This window comes from Bos grunniens, chromosome 4, assembly GCF_055505025.1.
Source record: "Bos grunniens cultivar Pamir isolate PY7600 chromosome 4, Bosgru_T2T1.0, whole genome shotgun sequence".
NCBI classification, from domain to species: Eukaryota; Metazoa; Chordata; class Mammalia; order Artiodactyla; family Bovidae; genus Bos; species Bos grunniens.
Window position 1 is genome coordinate 6,236,723 of NC_141168.1, and position 27,406 is coordinate 6,264,128.

Below are 27,406 nucleotides of genomic sequence, written 5' to 3' on the forward strand. Positions count from 1 at the left end.
AGCGCCTTAGTCTTAGTCTGGACTGGGGGTGGTGCCCTGGGGGACACTTTCCTAGTCTTGGTGGGCTTTGGGGGACCCCTGTCTCGGTGCTGAGTGCTCCCAACCCCTCCTGACGGCAGATCCGGTCTCGAGGAGAGCGCGTTGACAACCCTCAAATATTATATAAACATTTTGGGGTTGGCAGAAAGCTGGGCCGCGTTTTGCCAAACACATTTTGCCCTCGACTTTTAAATTGACATGCACTTTGATGGAAACAATCTCATGTTTACTTAATTCACAAACGTTGTTTTCCTAGAGGCCTGGCATATGCTATCCAAGAAAATATTTATTTCTTACTTTTTAAAAAAAATTCTGTTTCTTAGAACCCACGAAGTTGGGTTCTTTCAAGAGTAATTAAGCTTGAACCCCAGGCCAAAAAAAAAAGTGAGAATCAGTTCGAAACTGCTCAGGAGGTTCTAAATCCTTGTCTAATTGATACCAGACATTGAGAGGAAATTTTTAAAATCGGATCAAAATCTTTAATGTCATAAATACATCACTCACATCGTTCTTGCTTTGTGTTCATCACTCGCCTTGTCTGTGACATAGCTCTGAGGTCTCACATTCCTCTGATTCCACTGATTTTTCTGGTCTCTGAATTCTCCTCCAGTAGAGTCAGCTTCAGTTTACTGTTGGATGTGGTTATATTCGAGATGAAAACACTTCTTTTTTTTTTTTTCTTTTAACTTTTATTTTCTATTGGGGTATAGCCATTAAGGGGCTTCCCTGGTGACTCAGGTGGTAAAGAATCCGCCTGCAATACAGGAGACCTGGGCTCCATCCCCTGGTCAGGAAGATCCCCTGGAGAAGGGAAGGACTACCCACTCCGGTATTCTGGCCTGGAGCATTCCATGGACAGAGGAGCCTGGTGAGCTATGGGGTGGCAAAGAGTCGGACAAGACTGCAGCAAGTTAGCTCCCGCATAGCTGATGAACAAACTATGTTGTGAAGGTTTCAGGTGAACCTCAGAGGTGAACCTCAGAGCCATGTACATACAAGCAAACGCTTACCTGGAAAACAGGCTCTTCTGTGTCCAGGGATCAAGGGTCCCCAGGGCTGCATAATAAGGCTCGAGGTGTAAAGATCAACCCCACAGCCAGGGTGAGAGCCGGAAGATCAGACAACTGCCCCGTAAGAGCGATGGCCAAGTGCGCTTGGCGAGACCCCGGGCTGCATGGCCCTCGCTCCGTCCCAGACCTCTGCCCTCACCCTGTCTGCTTCATCCACCTTCTCTGCTGAGTGCCTGAGTCCTGGCCCCAGGGGCCCCCCCTGCTTGGTGTGTGCCATCTCCTTGCTCAGACACTTCCTCTTCTCTGGACAGACACCACAGAGACCCTTCCTCACCCACCACACCCGGCATCTGTTCTGCTGACCCTTGTCATGCACTGTCCCTGCACCCGTCACTCTTGGCCAACTGTCCCTCCTTCTGGCCTGGCTGTTCTCCTGGAAGGCAAGTTGTTGTTCAGTCGTGTCCAACTCTTTGCGACCCCATGGACTGCAGCACGCCAGGCCTCCCCATCCTCCACTATCTCCCGGAGCTTGCTCAAACTCATGTCCATCGAGTTGGTGATGCCATCCAACCATCTCATCCTCTGTCCCCTTCTCCTCCCACCTTCAATCTTTCCCAGCATCAGGATCTTCTCCAATGAGTCAGTTCTTTGCATCAGGTGGCCAAAGTATTGGAGCTTCAGCTTCAGCATCAGTCCTTCTAATGAATATTCAGGACTGATTTCCTTTAGGATTGACTGGTTGGATGTCCTTGCAGTCCAAGGGACTCTGAAGAGTCTTCTCCAACACCACAGTTCAAAAGCATCAATTCTTCAGTGCTCAGCTCTCTTTATGGTCCAGTTCTCACGTCCATACAGACTACTGGAAAAACCACAGCTTTGACTATATGGACCTTTGTTGGCAAAGTCTTTGCAGGGGACGTGTCTTACTTATCCCTGGATCTGTAAGTGTTTCCTGTGGGTGCTGTGACTGATGATCACACTGGGTTTCCTTGAAACAAGTTTATTATGGCACAAATCTGGAGGCCCAAAATCAGTGTCACTGGGACGAAATCCAGGTTTCCTCTAAAACCTGCAGGGAGACCGTGGTCACCTTTCCAGCTTCTGGCAGCTGCTGCATCCCTTGGCTTGTGGCCTCATCGCTCCGGTCTTCAGGGCCAGCAGCCGCACGTCTCTGCTCCTTCTTCAGCATGCCTTCTCCATGTCCTGAGCCCTCCCTCTGCCTTCTTATGAGGATGCTTGTGAAGGCATGTAGAGCCCATCCTGATATCCAGGATCATCTCCCCATCTCAGGGTCCTCCTTAATGAGTTGCATCTGTAAATGTGTCTTTTTCCAAGAAAGGCAACATTTCTAGGTTCCAGCAATTAGGAACCAGCTCTCTTTGGGGCCTGTGTTCTGCCTACCAGGGTCTCTCCCCAAACGTAAGGACAGCTCACAGCTAGCATTTACGCACCCTGTGCAGTGGCCCCGTGACTCAGGCAGCAGCACTCTCCCCATTTCAGGTGAGGAAATTGAGGCACAGAGAGGGAAATAACTTGCCCCCAGGCAGCCAGTAGCAGCACCAGGCTGCTCTCCTGGGCAATCTGGTTCCAAAGACCATGCCCCTGGCCTCTGTTCTTCCTGCCTCTATAACATGGGGCTCGTTGAATGACTGAGTAAATACAAGGAGCTGAAAAGTTCGAAGAAAAGGAGGGACTTCCCTGGTGGTGCAGTGGCTAAGACTCTGCACTCCCAGTGCAGGAGGCCCAGGAACAAGATCCCACGTGCTGCAACCAAAACCCGGCACGGCCAAGTAAATAAGTAAATAAATATTTTCTTTTAAAAAGACTAAAAGAAGATGGTTAAGAAGGAGGAGGGAAGCAGAGAAGTGAGGAAGGATTCCGGGGCAGGCTGAGTGCTCCCTGAATTGCTCCTGGCTCCCCACGATTCCTGAGAGTCTCCCAGAGTTACAGCACTGTTTTGAAGTGCCGGTCCCTTCTGGACTCAGCCCAAACTGCCCGCAAGCTGCTTTCTTCCCTTCCTCCGCGTCTCAAACACGCTCAGGGAGCAGGCCTGCCCCGCAGCGCTCACATGTCCTCCCCTCGTCTGCAGGACACGAGAGCTACGTGACCTTCTGCCAGCTGGAGGACGAGGCCGCCTTCACCTGCAGCGCTGACTGCACCATCAGGAAGTGGGATGTGCTGACCGGGCAGTGTCTGCAGGTGTTCCGGGGACACACGTCCATCGTGAACAGGTCAGTGGGGCCGGGGGGTGAGGACTGGGGACCGAGATGTAGGCTGTGGGGCCCCTGCCCTGGAGGAACTTAGCTTCTGTGAGGAGCACCTGTGGACGTGTGGGGAGGTGGCCAGGAGCACAGGGCAGTGGAAGCCCCAGGACAGAAGTGTCCCCGGGTGTGACAAGTGCCAACTGCCCAGGGCTGCAGGTGTGTGTGTGTTGGGGGTCAGTGGGGGGCAGGTTGGGAGGTGGAGATGCGGACAGGGAGGCATCACCAACCCTTAGACTAGTGCCTGGACATCCTCGCTGGCCCTACAGCACAACTGCCCCCAGCTGGGTGCAGGGAAAGGCCTTGGAGGCTACAGCTCCTACCAATGGGAGCAGATTCCAGAGGAAATGGCTTAATTGGTGCCTGATGCTGGACTGGGCGCTTGGAGGAGGAGCAGAATGGGGCTTGTTCTGCAGAGGGAGTCGAGGATGTTTTTCAACCTCTTCTCTCCCTGTTGCTGTTGAAAATATCCCAGCCGCTCCTTCTCACAGAGGTTTGAGTTTTTCCAAAAACGTATCGAGTTTGGGTCTGAGCTGAGTCATGGAAATCCCTTGCTGATCAGATCCGCTGGACAGTATTTCTGTAACTTGGGGCCGTCTCAAACCCCGCCCCCCCCCGCCCCCTGAGGGACTGCCTGGTAGTATCTAGAGTCTGGGCACCTGCCCTTGGGCCCTCCTGACCTCAGGGGCCGGGAAGGGCGCCTCTCCAGGGAGTTAACTAGGCGAAGAACGTGCAACCAGGCGCTATGGGGGCCGTGGTTGCAGAGGACAGGGAGCAAAGGCTGTTTTCAGCCAGTGTGGGCTTTGCAGAGCCTGGGGCCGGGTGGGACCTGTCTGGCCGGCTGGTCCGGCACACAGCGGGTGGAAATGGTGGGCCAGTTTGGTCATTGATGGCCCCCGACGGATGGATGCTCACACAGGGCAGGAGAAAGGCCAAAGTGTCACACAGACTCAGGATGGTGCTGAGAGGAGAAGGACCCCAGTGGGGACCCCAGGAGAGCCCCAGCCCCTGCCTCCTGCAGCTGAGCTCTGATTCCCCTCCCCCAAGCCGCCAGCCCCCTTAGCCAGAGCAGGTGGGGACCAGGGACCTGGGAGGCCAGGCCCGGCCAGGCAGGGGTGGAGGGCTGGGATGAGGACTTGGGTCTCAGCTACTGCTGGCCTCTGCCCAGCCTGCTGTCCCACTTATTTATTTAAATATATATATTATTTTTTTTTTTGGTTTCGAACCTTGAGGAATCCTCGTTCCCCAACCAGGGATCAAACCCGGGCTCTCAGCAGTGAGTGTTCAGAGTCTTGACCACTGGGCCACCAGGAAATTAGTTCCCAGCAGTGGTCTACCTCGAGAAAGAAGTCTGTGACTGAGGAAGAGTGTGGGCCTGGGGGCAACTCCTCTTGTGAGGCTGGGTGCTGCTGGAAGGGCCGACAGAGGAAGGGGCAGGTGGAGAGGGTCCCATCTCAGGTGGCCAGCCAGCCCTGACTGTACCCAACCGCTCCTCAGAAGTGAAAGTGGACGTTGCTCAGCGTCTGACTCTTTGCAACCCCATGGACTGTTCAGTCCCTGGAATTCTCCAGACCAGAATACTGGAGGAGGCAGCCTTTCCCTTCTCCAGGGGATCTTCCCAACCCAGGGATGGAACCCAGGTCTCCCGCAGGCAGATTCTTTACCAGCTGAGCCACCAGGGAAGCCCAAGAAGGCGGGAGTGGGGAGCCTATCCCTTCTCCAGCAGATCTTCCTGACCGAGGAATCGAACCAGGGTCTCCTACATTTGCAGGTGACTCCTGAGAAGTAAATCTGCACAGAAATTATGCTCTGCTGAGCACACATGTTCACAGGCAAACACACATATGCACTCAAGCACAGACACACACCCAGAGACTCCTTTTGAGCAGTTGGCTGTTCTGAACATCTCCGGGTGCGTATTTGCATTGTTACATAGCTGTGCTCACAAACGTTCCGTGTCCCTGGGTGAGGACGTGGACTTCGCTTCTCATGATTTCAGAGCAGGGCCAGGTGTGTGAGCTTCTGGGATCACCGGCCTGGCCCAGCGTCCCTGCCATCACAGGCCACACAGGCGGGACTCGGGCCCCCGGGACGTCACCCAGGGTGCCAGGTCATCACTTGCCTTTAGAAGCACCCATGCGGTGAAAACCGCACCTCCTGGCGTTAGGGAAGAAGCCGGCGCCTATTGAGAGTGTGCGGGCTGCTTCCTTAACGACTCGTGGGCGGGAGGACGATCCTGGGTGAGAGGCGGGCGGAGGGTCTGCTCCACTCCGTATCCGTCTCTCCCCCTGCCTGTGCTCGGCTCACAGGTGAGACCTTTTTATGGTTTTAACGTTTACATTTTTTGGCAGCACGGCACAGCACGCGGGATCTCAGTTCCCTGACCGGGGATGGAACCGTGCTCCCTCTTTTTTTTAAAGTTTATTTATGTATTGGCTGTGCCGAGTCTTCATTGCTGCAGGCTTTTCTCTAGTTGCAGCAGGTGGGGGCCTCCTGTCTATCAGGTATGCAGGCTAATCATCTCATGCCCTCTCTTTCAAAAGGTCTCGCCTGGGGACTTCCCTGGCAGTCCCGTGTTGACCACAGCCAATACATAAATAAACTTTAAAAAAAAAAGGGATCACAAGGTTCCTCTGACTCTGTGGTGGGAGGTCCTGACCCCTCTGTCCCCACATAGATGACACACCCCATTCCAGCTTCAGGCAGCTGCCTCTGGGGGTGAGTGTGTAAATTAGGGTCCGCTCTCATGCCCTGTGAAGTTACACACAGAGTTGTAGTGTATTTTCTGCGGAGAAATGCTTAGCGTACATCAGAACGGGAGTAAGAATCGGGAATATTTACTGCTTGGGAGGCTCTGCTCCCCCATGGCCTCCCCCAGCCGCCTCACTGTCCCTTGAAAAGGGGGTTCGAGATTCCTTGGCCTTGAGGTTTTTCTCCAATTCGTGTCTGCCAATCGCTGGGAGCATTTCCAGTTTCTCCTCCATCTCCTGGGCTCATTGAACACGTCAGTCACCAGTCACAGGGGACCCCGTGCCGGCCTGCCGGGCAGCCCTTTGCTGCCTGACCCCTGACCCTTCCCGTCTCACCACCAGGATCCTGGTCGCCGACAACCAGCTCTTCAGCAGCTCCTATGACCGGACGGCCCGCGCCTGGAGCGTGGACAGGGGGCAGGTGGCCCGGGAGTTCCGGGGTCACCGCAACTGTGTGCTGACCCTGGCCTACGCTGGGGCCCCCTGCGTGGAGGAGGCGGTGGCCGGGGGCCTCCTGGTGACAGGCAGCACGGATGCCACGGCCAAGGTGTGGCAGGTGGCCAGTGGCTGCTGCCATCAGACACTGCGGGGCCACACGGGCGCTGTGCTCTGCCTGGTGCTGGATGCGCCGGGCCGCACGGCCTTCACGGGCAGCACGGATGCCACCGTCCGCGCCTGGGACATCCTGAGCGGCCAGCAGCTGCGCGTGTTCCGGGAGCACCAGGGCTCCGTCATCTGTCTGGAGGTGAGACCTGCCTGACTGCTGGGGGCCCCCCGGCACCTTCCCTGGGTCAGGCTCAGAGCGGCTGCCCACCCTGTGTACCAGTCAGCTCAGGCTGTGTAACAAAGTAACCGCAGATGGGGCAGGTGGAACAACTGAGACTGGTTGGCTCACCGCTCTGGAGGCTGGAAGTCCAAGAGCAGGGTGTGGGCAGGGTCGGTTTCTTCTGAGGCCTCTCTCCTCCGCTTGTACAGGGCCCTTCTGTATCCTCATGTGGTCTTCCCTCTGCATCCGCATTTCCTCTTGTAAGGACACTCATCACACTGGATGAGGTTCCACCCTAGTGCCCTCATTTTAGCTTAATTACCTCTTTTAAAGTTGTTGTTGTCCAGTTGCTCAGTCGTGTCTGACTCTTTGCAACCCCATGGACTGCAGCACACCAGGCTTCCCTGTCCCTCACCATCTCCCAGAGCTGGCTGAAACTCATGTCCATTGAGTCTGTGATGCCATCCAACCATCTCACCCTCTATCGTCCCCTTCTCCTGCCTCAGTCTTTCCCAGCATTGGGGTCTTTTCCAGTGAGATGGCTCTTCGCATCAGGTGGCCAAAGTATTGGAGTTTCAGCATCAGTCCTTCCAATAAATGCTCAGGGCACTTTTTTTATTCTTACATCTATCTTGGCCATGCCCCGTGATGTGTGGGATTCTAGTCCCCCAATCAGAGATCAAACTTGCGTCCCCTGCCATGGAAGCGTGGAGCCCCAACCACTGGACCACCAGCAGGTCCTAATTGCCTCTTTAGAGACCTGTTTCCAAATACATCACATTCACAGGAACAGGGTGAGGGCTGTTGTTCACACGTGAATTTTTGTTTCCTTCCTTGTGAGATGAGGATCAGGTCTACCCACAAACTGTGGGCTCTCCATGCGTGCTCAGTCACTTCAGTCATGTCCAACTCTTTGAGACCCCATGGACTGTAGCCCATCAGGCTCCCCTATCCATGGGATTCTCCAGGCAAGAACACTGGAGGGGGTTGCCATGCCCTCCTCCAGGGGATCTTCCTGGCCTGGGGCTTGAACTTGCGTCTGCCCGCGTCTCCTGCATTGCAGGTGTATTCTTTACCTGCTGAGCCACCTGGGAAGCCCAACTGTGGTCCATAATTCCTAAATCCAGAAGTTTCCAAAAGAAATGAAGTTTTTTCCTTAGCCTGGGCATCAAAACTCGCTTGGCGGCAAAGCCTGGCCTGAACAGACAGGAGACTGGTGGTGGGTCAGCTCATCCCACTTCCTGGGAATGCACGCAGATACTTTGCTGTGGAAGCATGCGTGTGTTCCTCGAGTCCAAACGCTCCCGAAACACCTCGGGCCCTGTCATCTGGATCAGGGATCCCGGACCCGGAGCTGTGCCTCCCCTCAGCGGTCGTGAGGACTTCCTGAGTTGACGCAGACACGGTGCCTGCCATGGAGCCTGTTCTTGACACCCGTCAGCCCGTGATACTTGCTCTGGAGCCTCTGGGGATGCGCTGGCCACACTCAGTGAGCACATCTGCTGGATGTGGTCCCTCCCTCTGTCGAAATATCAGGGTCTGGGTGTTCCTGGTCCCGGTTGTGGCCACGGCCTCTTCCCTTCTCCAGGCCGGTTCCCACACCCGAGATGAGCAGGTTGGGGTCCAGGGCTTGGTGACATGGAGGCTCTAGGAGCCACCAGGGCAGCGATGGGGTGTGCTCAAGGTGTCAGGAAGCGGCATGCGGCCGTCCCCTGGAGAGCTGGGCCAGGAGGCCCGATTTTGGGTTCTGGGGGTGAAGGGCAGCCCTGGGACCCCAGGACCAGTGGAGTAGAGAAGGTCTCCACTGTGCTTGGACAGAATGACCTCTGACCCTGGTGAACCCCAGAGTGGCCATGTGTCTTTGGTTGTGTTAACACAAATGGTGTCTTTCTAACTCAGATCCTGCTTGAGGGAGACTGGTGATGGGGGCGTGGGTGCTGAGCTGAGAGTTGGCTACCTGGTATCTTTTTTTAATTAAAAAAAAAATTTTTTTTATTGGAGTCTAGCCCCCTGGGGGGCTGCCCTGTGTACACTGTGCCTGGTCAGGTCCTTCTGTGTGTGGAGATAAACTTGTGGGCCGCCTTTTCAGAGGCTAGGAGAACAGATGAACCTGCCTCTGAGCCATGGGCCTGCATGGATATGGTACCCACCATAGCATCCTCCACCTGCAGCCCACTCGGAACTTTCTGGGAGCAGAAGGGGGGCCCGAGAAATCGGCCAAGCCCCGTGGGGCCTCTGCCTTTCCCCTTCACTAGGGGACGTGTATCCAGGGTCAAGCAAGCCAGCCCCAGAAGGTTCCAGAAGCCAGGTCAGGGTGGAGCCAGGTGTGCACGGGCCTCCTGTGGAGAAGGTGGGCCAGAGCAGAGGCCAGGGCTCACCTCCAGGTAGCAAATTCAAGGTCAAGCCCGCTGACCACCAAGGGGCCCTGCTCCCTTACCCGCACTCTTCCCAGAAGCTCCCAGGGTCTGGGCTCGGGCAGGTGGTCCTTGTGAAGAAAGAGAAAGTGGAGAATCTTTCCTGTCCCTTCATATGTTATGCTTTTTAAATTTTTTGTTGTGAAACATTTGAACCATGAAGCGTAGCAGACACTAGGACAGACTCTATGTAGCCGCCTCTTGAAATGAGGTATTAACACTCTGTCATGCTTAATTGATACCTTTTTGAAATACTTTGTTTTTTTTACATTTAACTTTTTAAAATGTAATACACACAAAAGTGTACAAAATGGATCACAATACTTCGTGTCTTTTTAAAGAAATATTTCAAAGACAGCCAGACAGGGACAGGAAAGGTGCGGTCGAGTGTGGGGCAGTCCAAGGGCGGTGGGGTGCCTGCCTGACCGTCCGTGGCGTTGTTGGGGGCGCTCCGTTCTTTTTCTGCAAAAGCCCCTGGGTAGGGGGGTGTTTGGGGGCAGAGGTTGCTGTTGCCTTTTAGGTGTACTTTCCAGCCCCTAGGTTCGACCAGGCTGCCGACATGATTGAATTGATCCTCACGATGGAGGTTAATTTTTCTCATTTGGTACACGAGGAGACGGAAGCTCAGCGCGGGTTAAGCAACTTGCCCAGGGTCTCCCAGCCGGTAGGGGTAGAGGCAGGATTTAAACCCAGGACTGAACGTGTAACCTGGGCTTTTAATGAGCAGCTTTTCAGGGCGTGTCAGGGTCACACGATGCTCTGCACCTGGCCCTGTGCACCGCCTGGCCCAGGGGATTCTCTCCCGCTGCTCCGGTACAAGGCCTGTCATGAGCCGAGGCGAGGGTGAGGCCTGCTCCCCCACCCAGGGCCATGGGTGCGGACCCCCAGGCCTGCGGGCCTTGAGCTGCCCTCCATTTGGGCGATCACCCCGCAGGGAGACGGCCCCAGGTCCTGTCCCTCGGAGCTGCCTTGGCCGCTGGGAGTCTTGCGAGACCGGCCCTTGAGACTCGCCCTGTCAGGTCCCTCCTGCTGTCTCCGTCTGCCTGGAGCCTCCCTGGTCTCCCCTGCTGCCCCCCGGGGGTCCTTTCAGGAAACCAGCCCAGGCGAGCCGTGAGGCGTCCGCCAGCCTGTCAGCCTCTGGGCTTGGGGTTTGTGCTTTGAAGTGTGCTGCTTGGTGCTTTCTTTCTTTTTTTTTCTTTAATTAATCATGTGTTTATTTTCAGTTGGGTCTTTGATGCTCCGGCTTTCTCTCGCTGCGGTGCAGGGGCTCCTCTTCCGTTGCAGGGCACGGGCCTCACTGCAGTGGCTTCTCTTGTTGCGGGGCACAGGCTCTAGGGCAAGAGGGCTCAGGAGTTGTTGCTTATGGGCTTAGTTAGAGGAGAAGGGGACGACAGAGATGAGATGGTTGGATGGCATCACCGACTTGATGGACATGAGTTTGAGCAAGCTCCGGGAGTTGGTGATGGACAGGGAGGCCTGGCGTGCTGCAGTCCATGGGTCGCAAAGAGTTGGACACGACTGAGCGACTGAACTGAACTGAAGGGCTTAGTTGCTCCATGGCAAGTGGAACCTTCCCGGACCAGGGATCAAATCCGTGTGCCCTGCATTGGCAGGCGGATGCCCATGCACTGCAACACCAGGGAAGTCCCTGCTTGCTGGTTCTGGGGCACATGCGCCAGGCCCTGCATCATCAGGACCCCTGCTTTGAGCAGGAGGCGTCCTCCCTTTGCCGCAGCCGCTGTGGACCCTCTGTGCCTCCTTTGTGGACTGGAGAGGGCAGAGGTGTGGAGGCCATGGGGCTCAGATGCACCACTGGGGTCTCCGCCTCACACGCTCCCCTTGAGAGGTCTGGGAGTCCCAGTGGGCAGTCTGGAGAGTGTGATCACTGGAGGTCTGGGGCTGCCTCTGGGAGGGACACAGCGGGGGTGGGGGGTACAGTCGGGAAACACGGGGGCCAGTGGCAATAGGCTTGGGGGGCAGGAGGCAGATGGTGCTGGGCAGCGTGAGGAGGGGCCCTGGAGGGCGGATCTCCCATAAAGAATGAGGGGGGTCCGCTTGGGGGCACCTCCCGTGCAGAGAGGACTTGTAAAGGGGAAGACGGTGTATGTCCAGGGTCCTCTAGGGACAGTGAGGACACAGGGGCCTGGGGAAGCCGGCCACATCCCAGACTCTGTGTACAGGGCTCGGGGGGCCCCCGAAAGGCCAGGAGCAGGTGGGGGCACCAAGCAGGAGCCCTGCCGCCATCAGTGGTGGCACAGACGGAGGGAGGACTCGGGTGAGGTTCTGGATCCTGCTAGAGCGCTCAGGCAGGCGGATGTCACCTTGGCCCTGTCCTGGTTGAGTGGACGCCAGTAAGAGAAGCCAGAAGCCAGGCTCCGTTGGCTGGGCTGGTCATAACCCCAGTAGGACTGCAGGGCAGGGCCTGGGAGGCACAGGCCAGGCTGGTCGCCCACTTGGTCCACAGGAAACCCCCAAAGCCTCTGTCTTAGCGACTTGCCCAAGGCCAAGTCTGACCTGTGCGATGGCTGGGGTGGGAAGAGGAGGTGGGCCAGAGTCCTATCCTTTGGGATTTAAACTAGGAGATAATAAGGGGCCACTGAGTCAGGAGTGGGTTGTGGCAAAGTCAGGAGCGTGTGCTCCGCCCACCACCCATTGCCCCTGGAGAAGGGCCTCCTCTTCCCTAAGCTTCCAGGGGTTCCAGGCCCCAGCAGTGCAATCCCTGGCTCTCTCCAGGGCTTGTCGCCTGGCCCCCATCCTCCTGGGCTCTGCCAAGTGGAGGAGACCTGGTGCCATAGCCAGCTAATGGCAGCTGGGGACCCACCCACCGGCGCCTCCTCATGCCCCCCTGCCCTTGTCTCCCCAGCCCATTCCTCACCTCCTGCAGCACCCACCAGGGGTGTGAATGCCACCCTAGCGGAGGGGGCGGGGGACACACGGGAACTGGGGAAGCCTGTCTCCAAAGGCGGGGGCCAGGACCCCGTGATGGCCCCTGGGTGTCCAGCTCTGGTCCCAGCAGAGGGCTACCTCACACATGCCACAGCCAGTCAGGTTATTTCTAGACCTTTCTCTCTCCCGCGTGCCCTCCCTGGAGCGGAAGTCTAGCGTGAACGCCCTGCCCTGGGAGCCGTTTTCTCAGCTGGGACAATCCTGGGACCTACAGTAGCTACAGGTGGATTCCCGTGACCTTTCCGGGGGCCAGGCTGTTCTTCAGTAGGAAACTGCTAACCAGAAACGCCTGGTAGTAATGCCGGCAGCGGCAGCCGACATTTCCTGGCCCCTGCAGTTAGGGTGCTGAGTGCTGTGTGGTTGGGTCTGAGCCCCATGAGGAAGGGGCTGGCTTGGTCCTCACTGTGGGTGAAGCGGCTAAGAGCAGAGTCAGTGACTTGGCAAAGGGCCAAGGGCCAGAGAGGCTCTGCAGCTGGGTCTGTCTGATGCCTGCAAGCCCGCCTGACCCCCACTGCCCTGCAGAGGAGGTGGGGGGTGGGCAGCATGACCTCGGGCACCAGAGTGGGCGAGCGGGTGGGACCCCCGGGCAGGGGCATTTCTGGCTCGTCCAGTTTCTCCACTAAGACCTGCACGTGCCCCTCCCCGCTTACACACAGAGGTTTGGAGGGGCTTCTGAGCTGGCCTGCTGTGTCCGGTGCCAACCTCCCCCCTCCCCCTGCCCGCAGCTGGTAAACCGGCACGTGTACTCGGGCAGCGCCGACAGGACGGTCAAGTGCTGGCTGGCAGACACCGGCGAGCGCGTGCGCACATTCACGGCCCACAGACACAGCGTGAGCGCCCTCAAGTACCACGCGGGCACCTGTAAGTGACCCCATGCTCCCCAGAGCCCCGGCCTGCCTGTCCCGTCACGCCTCACCCCCCGGCACGTCCGCTCTCATCCAGGCCTCTCTGCTTCCGCTGACTCCACTCTACCCTCCTCGAGCCTCGGCTGTAGCTCAGTTTGGGTGGCGGCCAGGAGCGGCAGCTGTGCCTCTTTTGTGCATGTTTGTTCCTCCAGCCAAAGAAGTTCCAAATAAGCGTGTGGGGGCCTCTCCCCACCTTTGCCCACCAGGATGTACAGCGACCTTCGTGTTCAGAGAACCTCAGGTTAAGAGCGGATCTCAAGGGCACATTCAAATTCCTGAGGGAGACAGTGACACTGCTTAACTCCTGCCAGACTTGAGGGGCACATGGGTTTAGCTTCACTTGACATTAGGTTTGACTACAGATAAGAGAAAATCCAGATAACAGGGAATTTAAATGAGATAGTGGTTTATTCTTCCCTCATGTAGAAGAATTTTAGAGACTGGTGATCTAGGCTGAAATGGATGGCTTCACAAAGTTGTTAGACACCCAGTTTCCTTTCTTCACTTTGCTTCATCATCCTTAGTACGTATCATCTATCTTTAAGGGGGGACTTCGTGGTTCAAGAGAGCTGCTGGTGTGCCAGCCATCATGTTTTAGGCAAGTGGGAAGAAGAGGAGGAAAGGGCAAAAGGATATATCTTCTAGATGAGTAGACCCCTTTAAAGATCTTTTCTGGAAATTCCACCCAAAGACTTCTGCATACATCTCTCTGACCACTGCCTATAAAAGAGATGGAATAATAAAACCTCTTCCTGGGGATACTGCTGCCAGGACTAATCAGGGTTATTTTGGAAGAAAAGAAGCGTAGAGTGGCTTACTGGGTAGTCAGCAAGCACTCTGTCCCGCAGATCTCAAACTCTCACATCTGGGCTTTCCTGGCTCTCTCCAAGAGGTTTGCCATGTTTACACCCAGAAGACAGGCATCGTGCTGGGAAAGCAAAACGCACAACCTGACCACTCCTAGATGGGAGCGGGGCCCCACGCTCCTGGATATTTCTTTCCTAAAACGATCCCCAATGTTATATTTTCCCATCAGCACCCTCCTTTTCCCAGTTATTCTCTCTCTCTCTCTCTCTCTCTCTCACACACACACACACACAGCAGCAGCAGCAGCAGCCAGAAGCCAGCCCCACGGGGAGCTGAGCCTGAGAACCGTCCTTCCAGCGCAGGGATGAGGGAGCAGACTGGGCTGGAGGAGGAGTCACAGTGGAAAATTCAAGTGGACTTCACAGCACAGGTGTTAGATGAAGATAGAACGGATTTCCAAAAATAGTACCCAAGATGCCCTCAGGACTTAGGTGTCTGATGCACAAAGATGATTTTTCCCGCCCCCCTGTTTCTGTGTCCAGGGCTCTAAGTGTGATTATGGCTCTGCTCCTGCCAGTCTCTAATTTACAGAAAAGAACGTTGCCCAGAGCGCCTCCCTGTGGCAGCAGCTGGAATGAAACCTGCCGCTGCAGCAGATTCCACAGACCCTACTTGCTCGCTGCCGGCTGTTAAGTAACTTGGCCGTTGGTCTTTGCCATCAGGCTGCAGGATAATCAGACCAAATTCCAGGCCCTCTTCCCACACTCAGGATGCCCAGTAACTACCTGCATTGGTGGAAGGGGCGGCGGGAAAGGAACTGAAAAGGCCGGCAAACAAAACTTCCCTTTCAAGCCCACATTCACTGGTAGCTTTAGCAGAAAAACGGAATGGCAGGTGACCCAGGACGCGGGATAAGGAATAGACAGTCCAAGAACACGGAGCCCCCGAGGGTGCTTCCTGCGGCTCACTGAGGCTGCTGGGTGGCTGGAGCAGGTGGTCTGGGTACCACACTCAGGGGCACTTCCTGATGCAGCCTGAGGTCCTCTGGCCGAGGACGACTAGGAGTTGATGGAAAAGGAGCCCAGCGCCCTTGTCCCCAGGTGGGACATCTCAGACACGGGCCACCCCTTCTTTCAGGCACCCCAGCAGTCACCTACCTGCTCACTAACACACCTGCACGGGGAGTCCTTCCTGTTTCTCTCCCCACATCTTGGAATGCCCTGCCAGATGAACTATTTGCATTCAAATCCTAGTGTCAAGATCAGCTGCCGGGAGAGCCCAGGCTAAGGTAGTAAGTGGACAAGGGAGTGCTTGTCCTCTGGCTAGTGCTCTCAGTGGGGTCCCTAACCACCACCAGCATCACCTGAAGCTGGCTAGCCTGGAGGGTTCTCAGGCCCCACCGCAGACCTCCTTAAATCAGAAACTCAGGTGGGACAGCCATTTCTGTCTCAACAGGACAGGGCAGGCTGACCCGAAGCCCAAGGGCGGTGGGCCGCCTCAGCCCTGCAGAGCCGGCTGCGGTCCACATGGGGCGCCGGGGATCCCGGCTCCCCACGCTGACCTTGAGGGAGCCGTACTAAAGATAGTGAAGGTGCCACCTCCTTCCTTTCAAGGGGCTTGGGCTGTTTGCAATTACGACATCCCTGGGAGGCGAGCGGACGGGGCTGGGAGAGGGTCTCCGTCACTCTCCGTCCCCCTGCCCGTCCACGCCCCCCGCGCCCCGCCCCGCAGAGCCCGGAGGGGACGAGGGCTCGAGGCCAGCGGCCCGGTGTGTTCACAGTGTTCACCGGCAGCGGGGACGCCCGCGCGCGCGCCTTCGACGCCCAGTCCGGAGCGCTGCGGAGGGTGTTCCGCGGCCACGCCTTCGTCATCAACTGCATCCAGGTAGGCGCTCCGCCCTCCCCCGGGCCCGCGGCTGGTTGGCAATGGTTGGTGGAGCGCCCGCGGAAGGGAAGGGCTGAGGGCCCCCACCCCACCCTCCCGGCAGCCGCGCGCCCCCGCGGGCAGAGCCTCCCCGGGCCTCGGCCCGGGCTAAGCCTTCCGCTTCCGCCGGCCGGGGCGGGCCGCGTATAGGCGAGCCCGGAGCCGCGGGAGGAGCCGGGTGGGGGCGGCGGGGCGCCCCCCGCTGCCGGCCGCCCACGCCCCGCGCCCGCAGGTGCACGGCCAGGTGCTCTACACCGCCTCGCACGACGGCGCGCTGCGCCTCTGGGACGTTCGCGGCCTCCCGCCGCCGCGCGCCGCCGCCCCCAAGCGCAGCCTCTCGCGACTCTTCAGCAACAAGGTGGGCTGCGCCGCCGCCGCCGCGCCCCTGCAGCCGGCCTGAGACGCCCCGACGGCGCCCCGCCGACTCCGAACCGCGAGGAGGGGGCGCGCCGCCCGTCCCCCGGACCCCGAGGGCAGATTGGCGCGGCGGGTGGTGCTTCGCCCCCGCGCCGGCGGCCTTCCGAAGCCCTCGCTGGGCCGCCCGCCCCTTCATCCGTCCCTCCCGGGACCCTCCCGAGGGACCCTCCCGCGACTCTCAGGGTCTCCAGCCGCTCAGGCTCCGGGTGCCCGAGGTCCCCGGAAGCCAAGTCTTTTCCTGCTGAGCCAGACGGACGCTTCAAAAAAGGCACGGATTGGGGTTTTCCCCTGGCGGTCCAGTGGTTCTGACTGGGCGCCTTCACGGTCGGGACCCTGGGTTCGATCCCCGGTCGGGGAGCTAAAATCCCACAAGCTGCGCCCAAGACAGAACCCCACGGACTGTCGTTATTTTGGCAGACTGTCCACTTGTGAAGGATGAAATACAGGTCCTTGAAAGTGCCTTGTGGTGCACCACCTTTTGTTCTGCACACTGAGTCCCACTCCCTCTCAGAGGGCAGGAGAGTGCCCGCGAAGCTGGGGCCTGGCCCACCCCCAGGAGTGAAGTCCTCTGCCCCTCCAGTGTCACTGCAGTGTCCCTGAGTCGGGGGGCGGCAGGAGGGAGGCCGGGGGCAAGGAGTCAGCCCCTCGGTCTGCCTGGGTGACGGCAGGGACCCGCTGCTCCTCCCGCCAGCACAGAGGCGGCCCCTTCTCTCAGGTGTGGACAAGGCAGGCCCTGGGGGTGTGCAGGGGAAGCCCCTGCCAAGAGGGGGTGAAGGGAGAAGTGGGGCTCACGCGCTGAGAGACCCTGAGAGGAGCCGCCTCAGCGGCCCCCTCACACATGGCAAGGGCCCTCTTCCAGCCCCTCCGCTGGTGCCCACAGTCCACATCCACGGTGCCCTCCGGGCCCGGCCCCGGCTGGCCGCTGTTGCAGGAAGAGGAAATGCTGCAGAAGACAGTGTCCGCCCTTGCGAGCTGAAAAGTGAAAGTGAAGTTGCTCAGTCCTGTCAGACTCTCTGTGATGTTATTTCTTGTAGCCCGCCAGGCTCCTCCGTCTGTGGGATTTTCCAGGCAGGCAAGAAATCTTAAGTGGGTTGCCATTTTCTTCTCCAGGGGATCTTCCCCACCCCTGGGATCGAACTCAGGTCGTCCACATCGCAGGCAGACTCGACCCTCTGAGCCACGAGGGAATCCCCTTGAGAGCTGAGCACGTTGCTAAAGGTGAGCCTCCCCAGGCAGAGGCAGCCCCTGATGCAGAGAGGTGTCTTGATGCCAGATGCACCCTGGGGTGCCCAGGTCCATGCCCGGTGGGTAAGGATGCTGACCCCCTGGCCACATGAACAGATAACAGTACTGACTCCAGGGGCAGTAGAAAGCATGGTGCTACCTCTGTGACTGTGCTCTGCGCCACACCCCCAAACTCTGGGAAGCCAGGGGCCTTGCCAGAACAGGCTGGCTGGTGAGACGGACCCGCAGAAGCAGCATCACCCCGCCTTCTTCAGGTGGGACGCGGCACCCAGGAGAGGTGAGGGGTCCCTGGGCGCTTCCCGCCGGGTCTGGGAGCTCTCACTTCCTAGCGGTTCTCCAGGGCCTGAGGCTGCAGCCGCCAAAGACAGGCCCTCCCAGTCCTGAGGGGCTTTCCGGGAAGCTGAAGTTCGTTCCAGGGAGAGCGGGCAGAGAGAACCCCCTTGAGTACCTGTGCTGACGTTTATAGTTACCTTCTCGGACTGCGTTGCTGGCAGAGGCAGCGTGAGTGACCAGACGCTCGCTCCTTGGTGCTCACGGTTGCTGCTGCTTTCCTGCCTGGACAGCACGCACACGGCGTCTTATCCAACCACATGCATCTTCCCTCGCTCCACCCTGAGAAACAGCCCCTGGGCGCAAATCCTACAGTGGGCTGCAGCATTCGTTTTCCTCCAGCCTCCCTCTCCAAGAATTAGAAATGGAAAACTATCTTGCATGTGTACAGCATATTTGGGTAAATTGTATTTCAGTAATTTGTGTGTGTGTGCGCACGATCTCCTTGGTTTGGGCATCAGGGTGATAGTGGCCTCATAGAATGAGTTAGTCTGGAGGTGTTCCTTCCTCTGCAGGAACAGTTTGGAATAGTTTCTGAAGGATGGGCTTAGCTCGTCTCTAAATGTTTGGTAGAATTCGCCTGTGAAGCCATCTCCTCATGGACTTTGTTCAGTGAGTTCAGTTGCTCAGTTGTGTCCGACTCTTTGCGACCCCATGGACTGCAGCACACCAGGCTTCCCTGGCCTTCACCATCTCCCAGAGCTTGCTCAAACTCGTGTCCGTAGAGTCATGATGCCAAAAACATTTGGTTGGTTGTTTTTAAAATCACAGATCCAATTTTAGTGCTTGTAACCAGTCTGTTCGTATTTTCTGTTTCTTCCTGGCTCAGTCTTGGGAAACTGTACCTGAGAAGCTTGTGCGGTTCTTCTGGGTTGTCCGTTTTATTGCTGTGCAGTTGGAGTAGTCTCTTACGGTCCTTTGAACTTCTGTAACTTTTCCTTTTTCATTTCTAGTTTTTACTGATTTGGGCCCTCTCCCCTTTTTTCTTGATGAATCTGGCTAAAGGTTTATCAATTTTATTGAGTAATTTTCATTTCAGCAGCCTAAGAAGGCTTTGCTAGATGTTGAGGAAGCTATAAAGACCAGATAACCACAGGTTGTTTCTTTGCCTTTGCTAAAATATCCTTGCCTCTGATAAATCCCTTTAGTTGGGCAGGGGAAGGACAGGAAGTACAGGATTTATGGGCGGGAAAACAGGGACAGGACGTGGTGGTGTCACCAGAGCCAAGAGCAGGCAGAACTTCATGTAGGTGATGGGATCGGATCTGACCGCGGGCAGCACGCTCTGGCCACAGTGCCCGCAGCCTCTGGCTGACCCCTTGGCCCACAGGCCTGGCCATCCCACCCCCTGCTTGGAGCCCTCCACGGCCCCACTAACGTCTGGACCCCTGCCTGCCTGTCAGGGCGCTCTGTAGTTGGACTCAGCAATCTTTCCAACCTCAGTCTCACACCCTCCGGTGGGCCTAGGACAGCCCCTGTGACTTCATGAACACGGCCACTCAGCCTGTTCCACCCCAACTGGAATCTCATTTGTCCCACATCCGCAGTGTCCTTTCCCTCTGACTCTCCAAGGAGAACCACCCCCCAAAGCCCGTCTCCTCTGTGATTTCAGGCTCAGCACCCTTCCTCCTATTTAACAGCTTTTTCATCACAAATGTCCTTTGCTCTTTCCCTTGCATCCTAGAGCAGGGAGCGGTGCTCGATCACTGCCTGTCAGGTGTCACATGACCAGCTGGCGGCACAGCCAGGGCTAAGGCCTGTCAGCGCATGCAGGTGGGCAGCGCACACCCCGCCGTCCTGAGCTCCAGAACGGGCTTCTCTGTGTCTCCTCACGCCCAGGTGGAGCGCGAGGCCCGCCAGTGTGGCTTGGCTCCCCTAGCCTTTGCCATGATCAGCAGCTGGGGAAATGAGAAGCCACAACCGACCACACCCAGGGCAGTACCTTGTGAGCCTGACTTGGTCCTACATGAGGCTGGGACCCCCTCACAGCCTCGGCCATCAGGCGAGGAAGCACCCCCCACCACCCCCACTCCCTCCCCTCGCCCCAGAGCCTCTGCACACTTGACCTTTTAGTAACAGTCACTAATGATCCTCATGGGAAGTCAATGGAAGCTGACATCTCAAACCTAAATGGAGCTCTAGATCACCCGGATATTGTCATTACTCAGTTTGGGAATTTGAGTAACTTACCGCAAAGTTAGGCTGACAATTTTGGAATGTATCTTCCGTCTTTTATTTTCACCTGTACCATCCATTTTTGAAAGAATGACAAGAAAGGATTTCCACCCGTTCACACTAGCCTGCTGTCCAAGCTTTACGATTTCTGACACGGCAGAAGCACTTCAGCCAGCCCCTCAACAGCAACTGTGTGACCCATCTGCCCTCAGTCGCGGAGCTTCCAACCAGCCAGGAAGTCTTGGGAACACACCTGGCGTGCGTTCTTTCCACACAGGCTTCTCCCGGCTGTGTCCTGGTGCTGCAGAGGGTCTTCATTTAATAACACGTTTACAGAGGAAGGCATGGTCAACTCAGAACGGTTACTTGAGCAGTTAAGAGGCTAGTAACTACATACCTTTAGAAAGAGTCTTCTGTATTATACCCAGCCCCCCCACAAAGACATGGAGAAAATAGATTTTAAATCTCTCATAGGCATCTCAGCCAGCAATGGATTTACTATGACAGTGCTGCATCTGAGAATGCTAATTAAAAGTAAGTTGCTTTGGTTGGCATTTAAGACTTTCCTGTTTAATAAAAAGATTTTATATCTGTAAAGAAGAATTCTGAATATATATACATTCTGAATTTCCACCCAGAATTTCAAGTGCCTACTTTGCTAAGTGTTAGTTGCTCGTCGTGTCCAACTCTTTGTGACCCCATGGACTGTATGTAGCCTGCCAGGCTCCTCTGTTCATGGAATTCTCTGGGCAAGACTAGTGGAGTGGGTTGCCATGCCCTTCTCCAGGGGATTTTCCCAACCCAGGGATTGAACCTAGGTCTCCCATATTGCAGGCAGACTCTTTACCGTCTGAGCCACTGGGGAACTTCTACTTAACTAGGCTAAGCACAAAAACCACTGCTGTTTCAGGCTGAAGGCCTCTGTCACGGTCTGGTGTGGCTGCTATAGCTGACGCCTTGTCTCTAAAAGGCCCCCAAAGCGCTTGAAACAGTTGAGGATCTAAGGGACACGTTCAGGAAGCGGCAGAGGGTGAAGCAGGAGGCAGGGCTGTGTTGTGGGACGGAGGAGACGACCAAGCAGTGGGTTCCAGAGGGCAGAAGCGCAGGGCGAGGGGAAGAGCGGGAGACACGTCCACCTCCCCCTCCCCAGCCGCTCTTCCTGCAGCCCTCCCCGGGAGCCACACGAGCAGGGAGGGTGGCGCTCAGGCCGCAGAACCTGAAGGCAGCGGGCGACAGCAAGGTCAGGCCAGAGGCGGCTCAGTTCCCAAGGCCACCCCTGGGGACCGGCACCCTGTCCCACCCCGTCTCTCACTCTCTACATCCCTGTTCCCTACCTGCCCCTCCTACACCCGAGAAAGCAGCACTCTGCAGCAAAATCAGTAAAAAGGAAGAAGATCTGCATTACACCTTCAAAACGATAGAATATTTATAAGCAGAAACTTAAGTTATTTCTGTTCATCGCTTAGTTCTTCTTTGCTGCCGACTTTATGTTCTCTACATAGGATAAGTACTCTGCAATAATAATCTCCTCGTCTTCCAGAGTTGAGTCAAGGTAGTCTTCTTCATGTTCTGGGATGTCTTCCAGGATCTCATTGACAGCCTCTGTCTCCATGTCTTCATCTGTTGAGGCACTAGAGGTGCCTGCAGTAAAGAAGTGTGGGCTCAGGGAGAAGAGAAAGGAGCGTCCGTGGAGAGACTGAGCTGACCCTCAGCTTCGCCTTCACTGGCCACAGTGCCGAGCGGCACACGGGGCGGGCGTCTGGGGACGCCCTGCTCAGGCCCCGACGAGGCACCCCCTCCACCCGCCGGCTCCCACTTGGTGCCCCGAGACCCCGGACCCACCTGCAGAGTCGGACGGGGATGTGGACGGCGTGGACGAAGAGTCTTCTGCCGAGAGCTGCAGGTCGGGAGGAAGTCTCCCTCCATTGTGGACCAGGGTCTGTGCCGCCAGCTGGACGTTATCCCTGAACACCCTCAGGGCCGCCTTGGCCGCGACTGCATCGAAGCCCATGTATACCAGCTGGGGGAACAGGGAGGAGGCGGCTCTGCAGAGGGCCCGCCGCACAGAGCGGATGCGCCCCCCATGCGGGGCCAGGGGAGTCTGATCCTGGTGGAGAGGGTATGGGGGGAGAAGTTTAAAACCCACTGCACGCCTGGACCACTGGCTTCCTGTGCTAATGGGCGCATGGGGAAGCTTGGGAAGGAAGGAGGGGGAGCTGGGCCAATTGTGTCGGGGCAGTCACCTCGGAAACGCAGCCAGCTCAAGCCAGAGGATGTGCTGTCCGTCTGCCTAGTGACCAGCTCGCTGGTTAAGTGTTGCCGGCAGGCCAAACCAGACAGTCACCACAGTGACACCCTTGCAGGTCACAGGCAGGGAGATGGGCGGTCAGAGACGGGTCAACGCACAAAGAGGTGTGTGTACAGCAGAGGAGAAAGCCGAAGAACGCCTTCGTGTTGCTTCCTGGGTGTCCTACTCTGAAGGGAATGCCGTGCTCTGCTTCCTTGGGGTGGGCCTGGTCACACCTGGAGCCGCAGGAGCCAAGGACTCGGCCCTGCTGGGCCACCAACCTTGTCACCCCAGCCAGGCCCACGCGAGGTGGCACCTGCGGAGGGGGCACGGTACACCTTCACTTACTTGGTCAATCTTTTCCTGAGACGGACTTTGTTGACGGTTGTTGCTTTCCGGAGCTGAATCATTTAACCACCACAGCTGAGGATTATGGAGAAGAATCTAAAAACACACAGGAATACCCTTTGCTCATCACTAATGTCTGCTCAGTCCCTCGGGCACAGACTGCGCGCCCGTCACGTGCTGAGCAGACACAGCTGTAGCATGCACAGACAGGTGCAGGAAAGTGTGGTGAACGAGGCCAAGGGTGCTGTGGGAGCAGAGCAAAGGGACCTGCGACCAGGCGGGGCTGGGGAGGAGGCTGCTGTGCAGAGAGGCTCCTGCCAAGGGGCCCGTCTGAGTCGAGGTCTGAAGGATGGACAAGATTATTCAGGCAAAAAGGTCTCATCTGAGGAAGCAGGAAAGGGTTTGAGAGAGAGGGCAGGAGGATCCCAAACAGAAAGAGACATTTTGTTAGAGCTTACTAGCCTTAGGGATGACAAGGCCGTAAAAAGCTACAAACAGAAAGCTACCAAAGCAGCCCAGGGTAGCCTGCTGAGGTCATTTCTCTCTAGAAGGTGACATGCTGTAGGTTTAAAATGTCACGGACAAGAGCAGAGGTCTTCAGACCTGGATTTCTGTCACATGATACTTACTCTCAACCTCGTAAAGCTCTTTTGGGGAATTTCCCTTTTAACCTAAATAGTTCTACATTCATCAAATGTATTTTTGCCCTATTTGTGTAATTAAAGGAAAAGACCCTGATCCTGGGAAAGATTGAAGGCAGGAGGAGAAGGGGACGAGAGAGTATGAGACGGTCAGATGGCATCACCGACTCGATGGACATGAGTAAGCTCTGGGAGTTGGTGATGGACAGGGAGGCCTGGCGTGCTGCAGTCCATGGGGTCGCAAGAGTCAGACGCGACTGAGCAAGTGGACTGAACTGACTATATTTTTTATTTCTCTGAGAAGTCAGAGAAACGAAAGTGCTTCAGCACTTCAAGCTGCCCCCACTTCTCCTTCATCTGCTGGGCCCCCTCCCGTGATCCCCACCACCCAGCCTGCAGTCCTGCTCCCCCAAGATGCTTGGGGTCCCACACGATTGCTCTGATCCCACTGTGCTCTCCACCCATCTGTGGGCTCCCCGAGGGCAGGCGGGGGCTTCACCCCACTTTGCCTGTTGAGAATCAGCACAGTGCCTGCCCTCATTAAGTACTCGTCTGCTCCGTGAACACACATCAGGAAGGATATGGACCCAGGCAGAGTTATACCACTCATCTGGACCCCAAGCTTCTGAGTCATTGCTGAGGATTTCTTTAAAAGGCCCCATTGCCAACATGTACTACTGACTACATAATAAAATTAGATATTCAAATAAAACATTTTAAGTCAAAAAAACTACACTGAAACGTCAACCACCTTTCTCTCCTTCCATGTTACTGTGAAGCTCCTCCTGTTGCAACCAGAAGCCTCCCCCGAGTCCTTGCCCTGGGAAGCCTGCCGCATCAGGGACATGCCCCCAGCTGGGTGGGGGGCACCGTTCCAGCTCGGCCACTGGGTGCGAGAGCGAGACCTTTGACCCTTGGATCCAAAGCAGGAATGAGGAGGAGCCAGACCACAGCAGTGGGGCTCCTGGTGCCATGAAGGACCAGAGAGCCGCTCAGATGAGAAAGTAGAGGAGAGGGCACCTGGGCCGGGAGCCAGGCTGCTCTGAGAGGCCAGAGGCCAGGGAGCGTTACCTTCAGGGCCTCCTCCAGGTTCCCGGCGGCCTGATGGAGTGCCTGCCTGGCTGCTCGCATGGAGTAGCCCATTCCTTTCAAATGGTTAATGTTCTCCAGGCGGCGTTTTTTCTTCTCTCTTTCCTCCTTCTTTATTTGGTCCAGTTCCTTTAGGAAAACAGCAAAGTCACTGAGTTAAGGATTGCAATTTTGTAGATCAGTGTCGTCTCCTCTTCCCACCTCAGTCCTAATTAGGAGAATTCTGAGCTTGTTTTGAAAACAAGTGTCACTTTATTTTTATGTATGTATTTAAAAAAAAAAATTTTTTTTTCCCATGTATTTATTTTTTTGGCCAAACTGTGGGGCTTGTGGGATCTTAGCTCCTCGACCAGGGACTGAACCCAGCATTGGCAGTGGAAGTGCAGAGTTCTAACCAGTGGACTGCCAGGGAATTCCCACAAGTGTCATTTGAAAAGGATTTCTGCTGCTTAAAAAAAATAAAATGAGTTCGAAAACCACTAATTGAATCCAGCCTCATCATTTTGCCAATGAGAAGACAGAAATCTCTCAAGACAGCTGGGTGACCCAGTCAAGGTCATCACTGACCACAGAGCTGGGAGACGGCCTCTTGTACATTCTAGACGTGGTCAGTCCTTGGCCCAACGTGGGGAGGACAGCAGAAAAAACAGCCTTTTCTCCTCTGATGTATCTGTTCCTACCTCCACGGCTCAGCCCAAGCACAAGGGTCCCTTCTACATTCTCAGAGCAGGAGCACAGCTTCACCGCTCAGGAAAAGAAGGGAATCCTCGCCCCAAACCAAGCATTCCCAGCTGGCAGCAGGACCAGGAGGATGGAGTGACTGCCCCAAACGTTTCCAGAGATGAAGACCACCCCCGCCTGTATGCTCCTGTTTACGGCACCAGAGCACCTGCCTGTGAACAACCAGGCCAAGACAGCCCCACAGCTCTGCAGCCCAGCGCCCCAATGCACCCGGACGGTGTCCGCACCCCTACCACATCCTCTAATGCCTCCCAGGCCATCTCCCCACTCCAAGGCCTTCTGCACAGGCCCGTCAGCTCCCGCACCTACTCAGAACCCGCAGTGGCCCCCCCTTGAACCCAAAGGGGCAGCCCGGCTCCCAGACCCCAGCTCCACCTCCAAGCTGACCTCTCCTGCTTCCCCACAAACCCCACCCAGGCCAGCAGAAGTATTCTTATTGCTTACATTTCAACTTGCATTCACACACACACACCGTGTTAAACGCCTTTACCCTGCTTCACCCTCTGCTTTCAATTCCAGCTTCTTCCATTTATATTTCAAAGGCTAAGAAGCGTGAGGAATCGTTAAGCACAGGAAGATGCTGCCAGCCAGCCAGCAGACACGGGCCTCAGGCCTCCGTTCTCTCAGAGCTGACACAAAGCTGGGGCCTCAAAGGAGACTTTTCCCTTAGTCACAAATGTCTATGTCAGTTCTCTTTTAACCACACAGATCACATCAGATCAGATCAGTCGCTCAGTCGTGTCCGACTCTTTGCGACTCCATGAATCGCAGCACGCCAGGCCTCCCTGTCCATCACCAGCTCCCGGAGTTCACCCAGACTCACGCCCATCGAGTCAGTGATGCCATCCAGCCATCTCATCCTCTGTTGTCCCCTTCTCCTCCTGCCCCCAATCCCTCCCAGCATCAGAGTCTTTTCCAATGAGTCAACTCTTCACGTGAGGTGGCCAAAGTACTGGAGTTTCAGCTTTAGCATCAGTCCTTCCAAAGAAATCCCAGGGCTGATCTCCTTCAGAATGGACTGGTTGGATCTCCTCGCAGTCCAAGGGACTCTCAAGAGTCTTCTCCAACACCACACTTCAAAGGCATCAATTCTTTGGCGCTCAGCCTTCTTCACAGTCCAACTCTCACATCCATACATGACCACAGGAAAAACCATAGCCTTGACTAGACGGACCTTTGTTGGCAAAGTAATGTCTCTGCTTTTGAATATGCTATCTAGGTTGGTCATAACTTTCCTTCCAAGGAGTAGGCGTCTTTTAATTTCATGGCTGCAGTCACCATCTGTAGTGATTTTGGAGCCCAGAAAAATAAAGTCTGACACTGTTTCCACTGTTTCCCCATCTATTTCCCATGAAGTGATGGGACCGGATGCCATGATCTTCATTTTCTGAGTGTTGAGCTTTAAGCCAACTTTTTCACTCTCCACTTTCACTTTCATCAAGAGGCTTTTTAGTTCCTCTTCACTTTCTGCCATAAGGGTGGTGTCATCTGCATATCTGAGGTTATTGATATTTCTCCCAGCAATCTTGATTCCAGCTTGTGCTTCTTTCAGTCCAGCATTTCTCATGATGTACTCTGCATATAAGTTAAATAAACAGGGTGACAATATACAGCCTTGACAAACTCCTTTTCCTATTTGGAACCAGTCTGTTGTTCCATGTCCAGTTCTAACTGTTGCTTCCTGACCTGCATACAAATTTCTCAAGAGGCAGATCAGGTGGTCTAGTATTCCCATCTCTTTCAGAGTTTTCCACAGTTTATTATGATCCACACAGTCAAAGGCTTTGGCATAGTCAATAAAGCAGAAAGAAATGTTTTTCTGGAACTCTCTTGCTTTTTCCATGATCCAATGGATGTTGGCAATTTGATCTCTGGTTCCTCTGCCTTTTCTAAAACCAGCTTGAACATCAGGAAGTTCACGGTTCATGTATTGCTGAAGCCTGGCTTGGAGAATTTTGAGCATTACTTTACTAGCGTGTGAGATGAGTGCAATTGTGCAGTTGTTTGAGCATTCTTTGGCATTGCCTTTCTTTGGGATTGGAATGAAAACTGACCTTTTCCAGTCCTGTGGCCACTGCTGAGTTTTCCAAATTTGCTGGCATATTGAATGCAGCACTTTCACAGCATCATCTTTCAGGATTTGGAATAGCTCAACTGGAATTCCATCACCTCCATTAGCTTTGTTCATAGTGAGATACACGCTATTCCTCCTTACACTAGGATTAGGAAAATAAACCAAGGAAATGACAATGAGTATTGCAGTGCAATATTCTGGAGACACGGTAAAGTGCAGCACTTTCACAGCATCATCT

The 27,406-nt window shown here is 55.7% G+C and overlaps 2 protein-coding genes across 19 annotated transcripts in view; one reads left to right on the top strand and one right to left on the bottom strand.

Moving 5' to 3' along the window:
- WDR86 (WD repeat domain 86) overlaps nucleotides 1-27,406 on the top strand; it is a 44,054-nt gene that overhangs the window by 9,444 nt on the left and 7,204 nt on the right. Inside the window, exons 3-9 of one of the 6 annotated variants that reach the window (XR_015161920.1) lie at nucleotides 3,139-3,280; nucleotides 6,403-6,805; nucleotides 12,912-13,047; nucleotides 15,679-15,782; nucleotides 17,349-17,456; nucleotides 23,349-23,445; nucleotides 24,044-24,832. Coding sequence is in view for 5 of the 6 variants with exons in the window: in XM_086394853.1 (XP_086250979.1) it covers nucleotides 3,139-3,280; nucleotides 6,403-6,805; nucleotides 12,912-13,047; nucleotides 15,679-15,782; nucleotides 23,349-23,445; nucleotides 24,044-24,240 (1,079 nt within the window). In the remaining variant the exon portion in view is untranslated. Of the gene's footprint in view, nucleotides 1-3,138; nucleotides 3,281-6,402; nucleotides 6,806-12,911; nucleotides 13,048-15,678; nucleotides 15,783-16,053; nucleotides 16,699-17,348; nucleotides 17,457-23,348; nucleotides 23,995-24,043; nucleotides 24,833-27,406 lie in introns of those variants that run through there. The other 5 variants (XM_086394853.1, XM_086394856.1, XM_086394855.1 and 2 more) reach the window with 5 other exon arrangements.
- The window catches only part of NUB1 (negative regulator of ubiquitin like proteins 1), a 35,473-nt gene continuing 28,089 nt past the window's right edge, over nucleotides 20,023-27,406 (bottom strand). For 6 of the 13 annotated variants that reach the window (XM_086394841.1, XM_086394840.1, XM_086394847.1 and 3 more), the window contains 4 exons: nucleotides 24,336-24,482; nucleotides 22,624-22,719; nucleotides 21,831-22,095; nucleotides 20,023-21,629 (listed from right to left, as the gene is read on the bottom strand). In XM_086394841.1, coding sequence (XP_086250967.1) covers nucleotides 21,451-21,629; nucleotides 21,831-22,095; nucleotides 22,624-22,719; nucleotides 24,336-24,482 — 687 coding nt within the window. In that variant the 3' untranslated portion in view covers nucleotides 20,023-21,450. Of the gene's footprint in view, nucleotides 21,630-21,830; nucleotides 22,096-22,231; nucleotides 22,720-24,335; nucleotides 24,483-27,406 lie in introns of all 13 variants that reach the window. The other 7 variants (XM_086394849.1, XM_086394846.1, XM_086394850.1 and 4 more) reach the window with 2 other exon arrangements.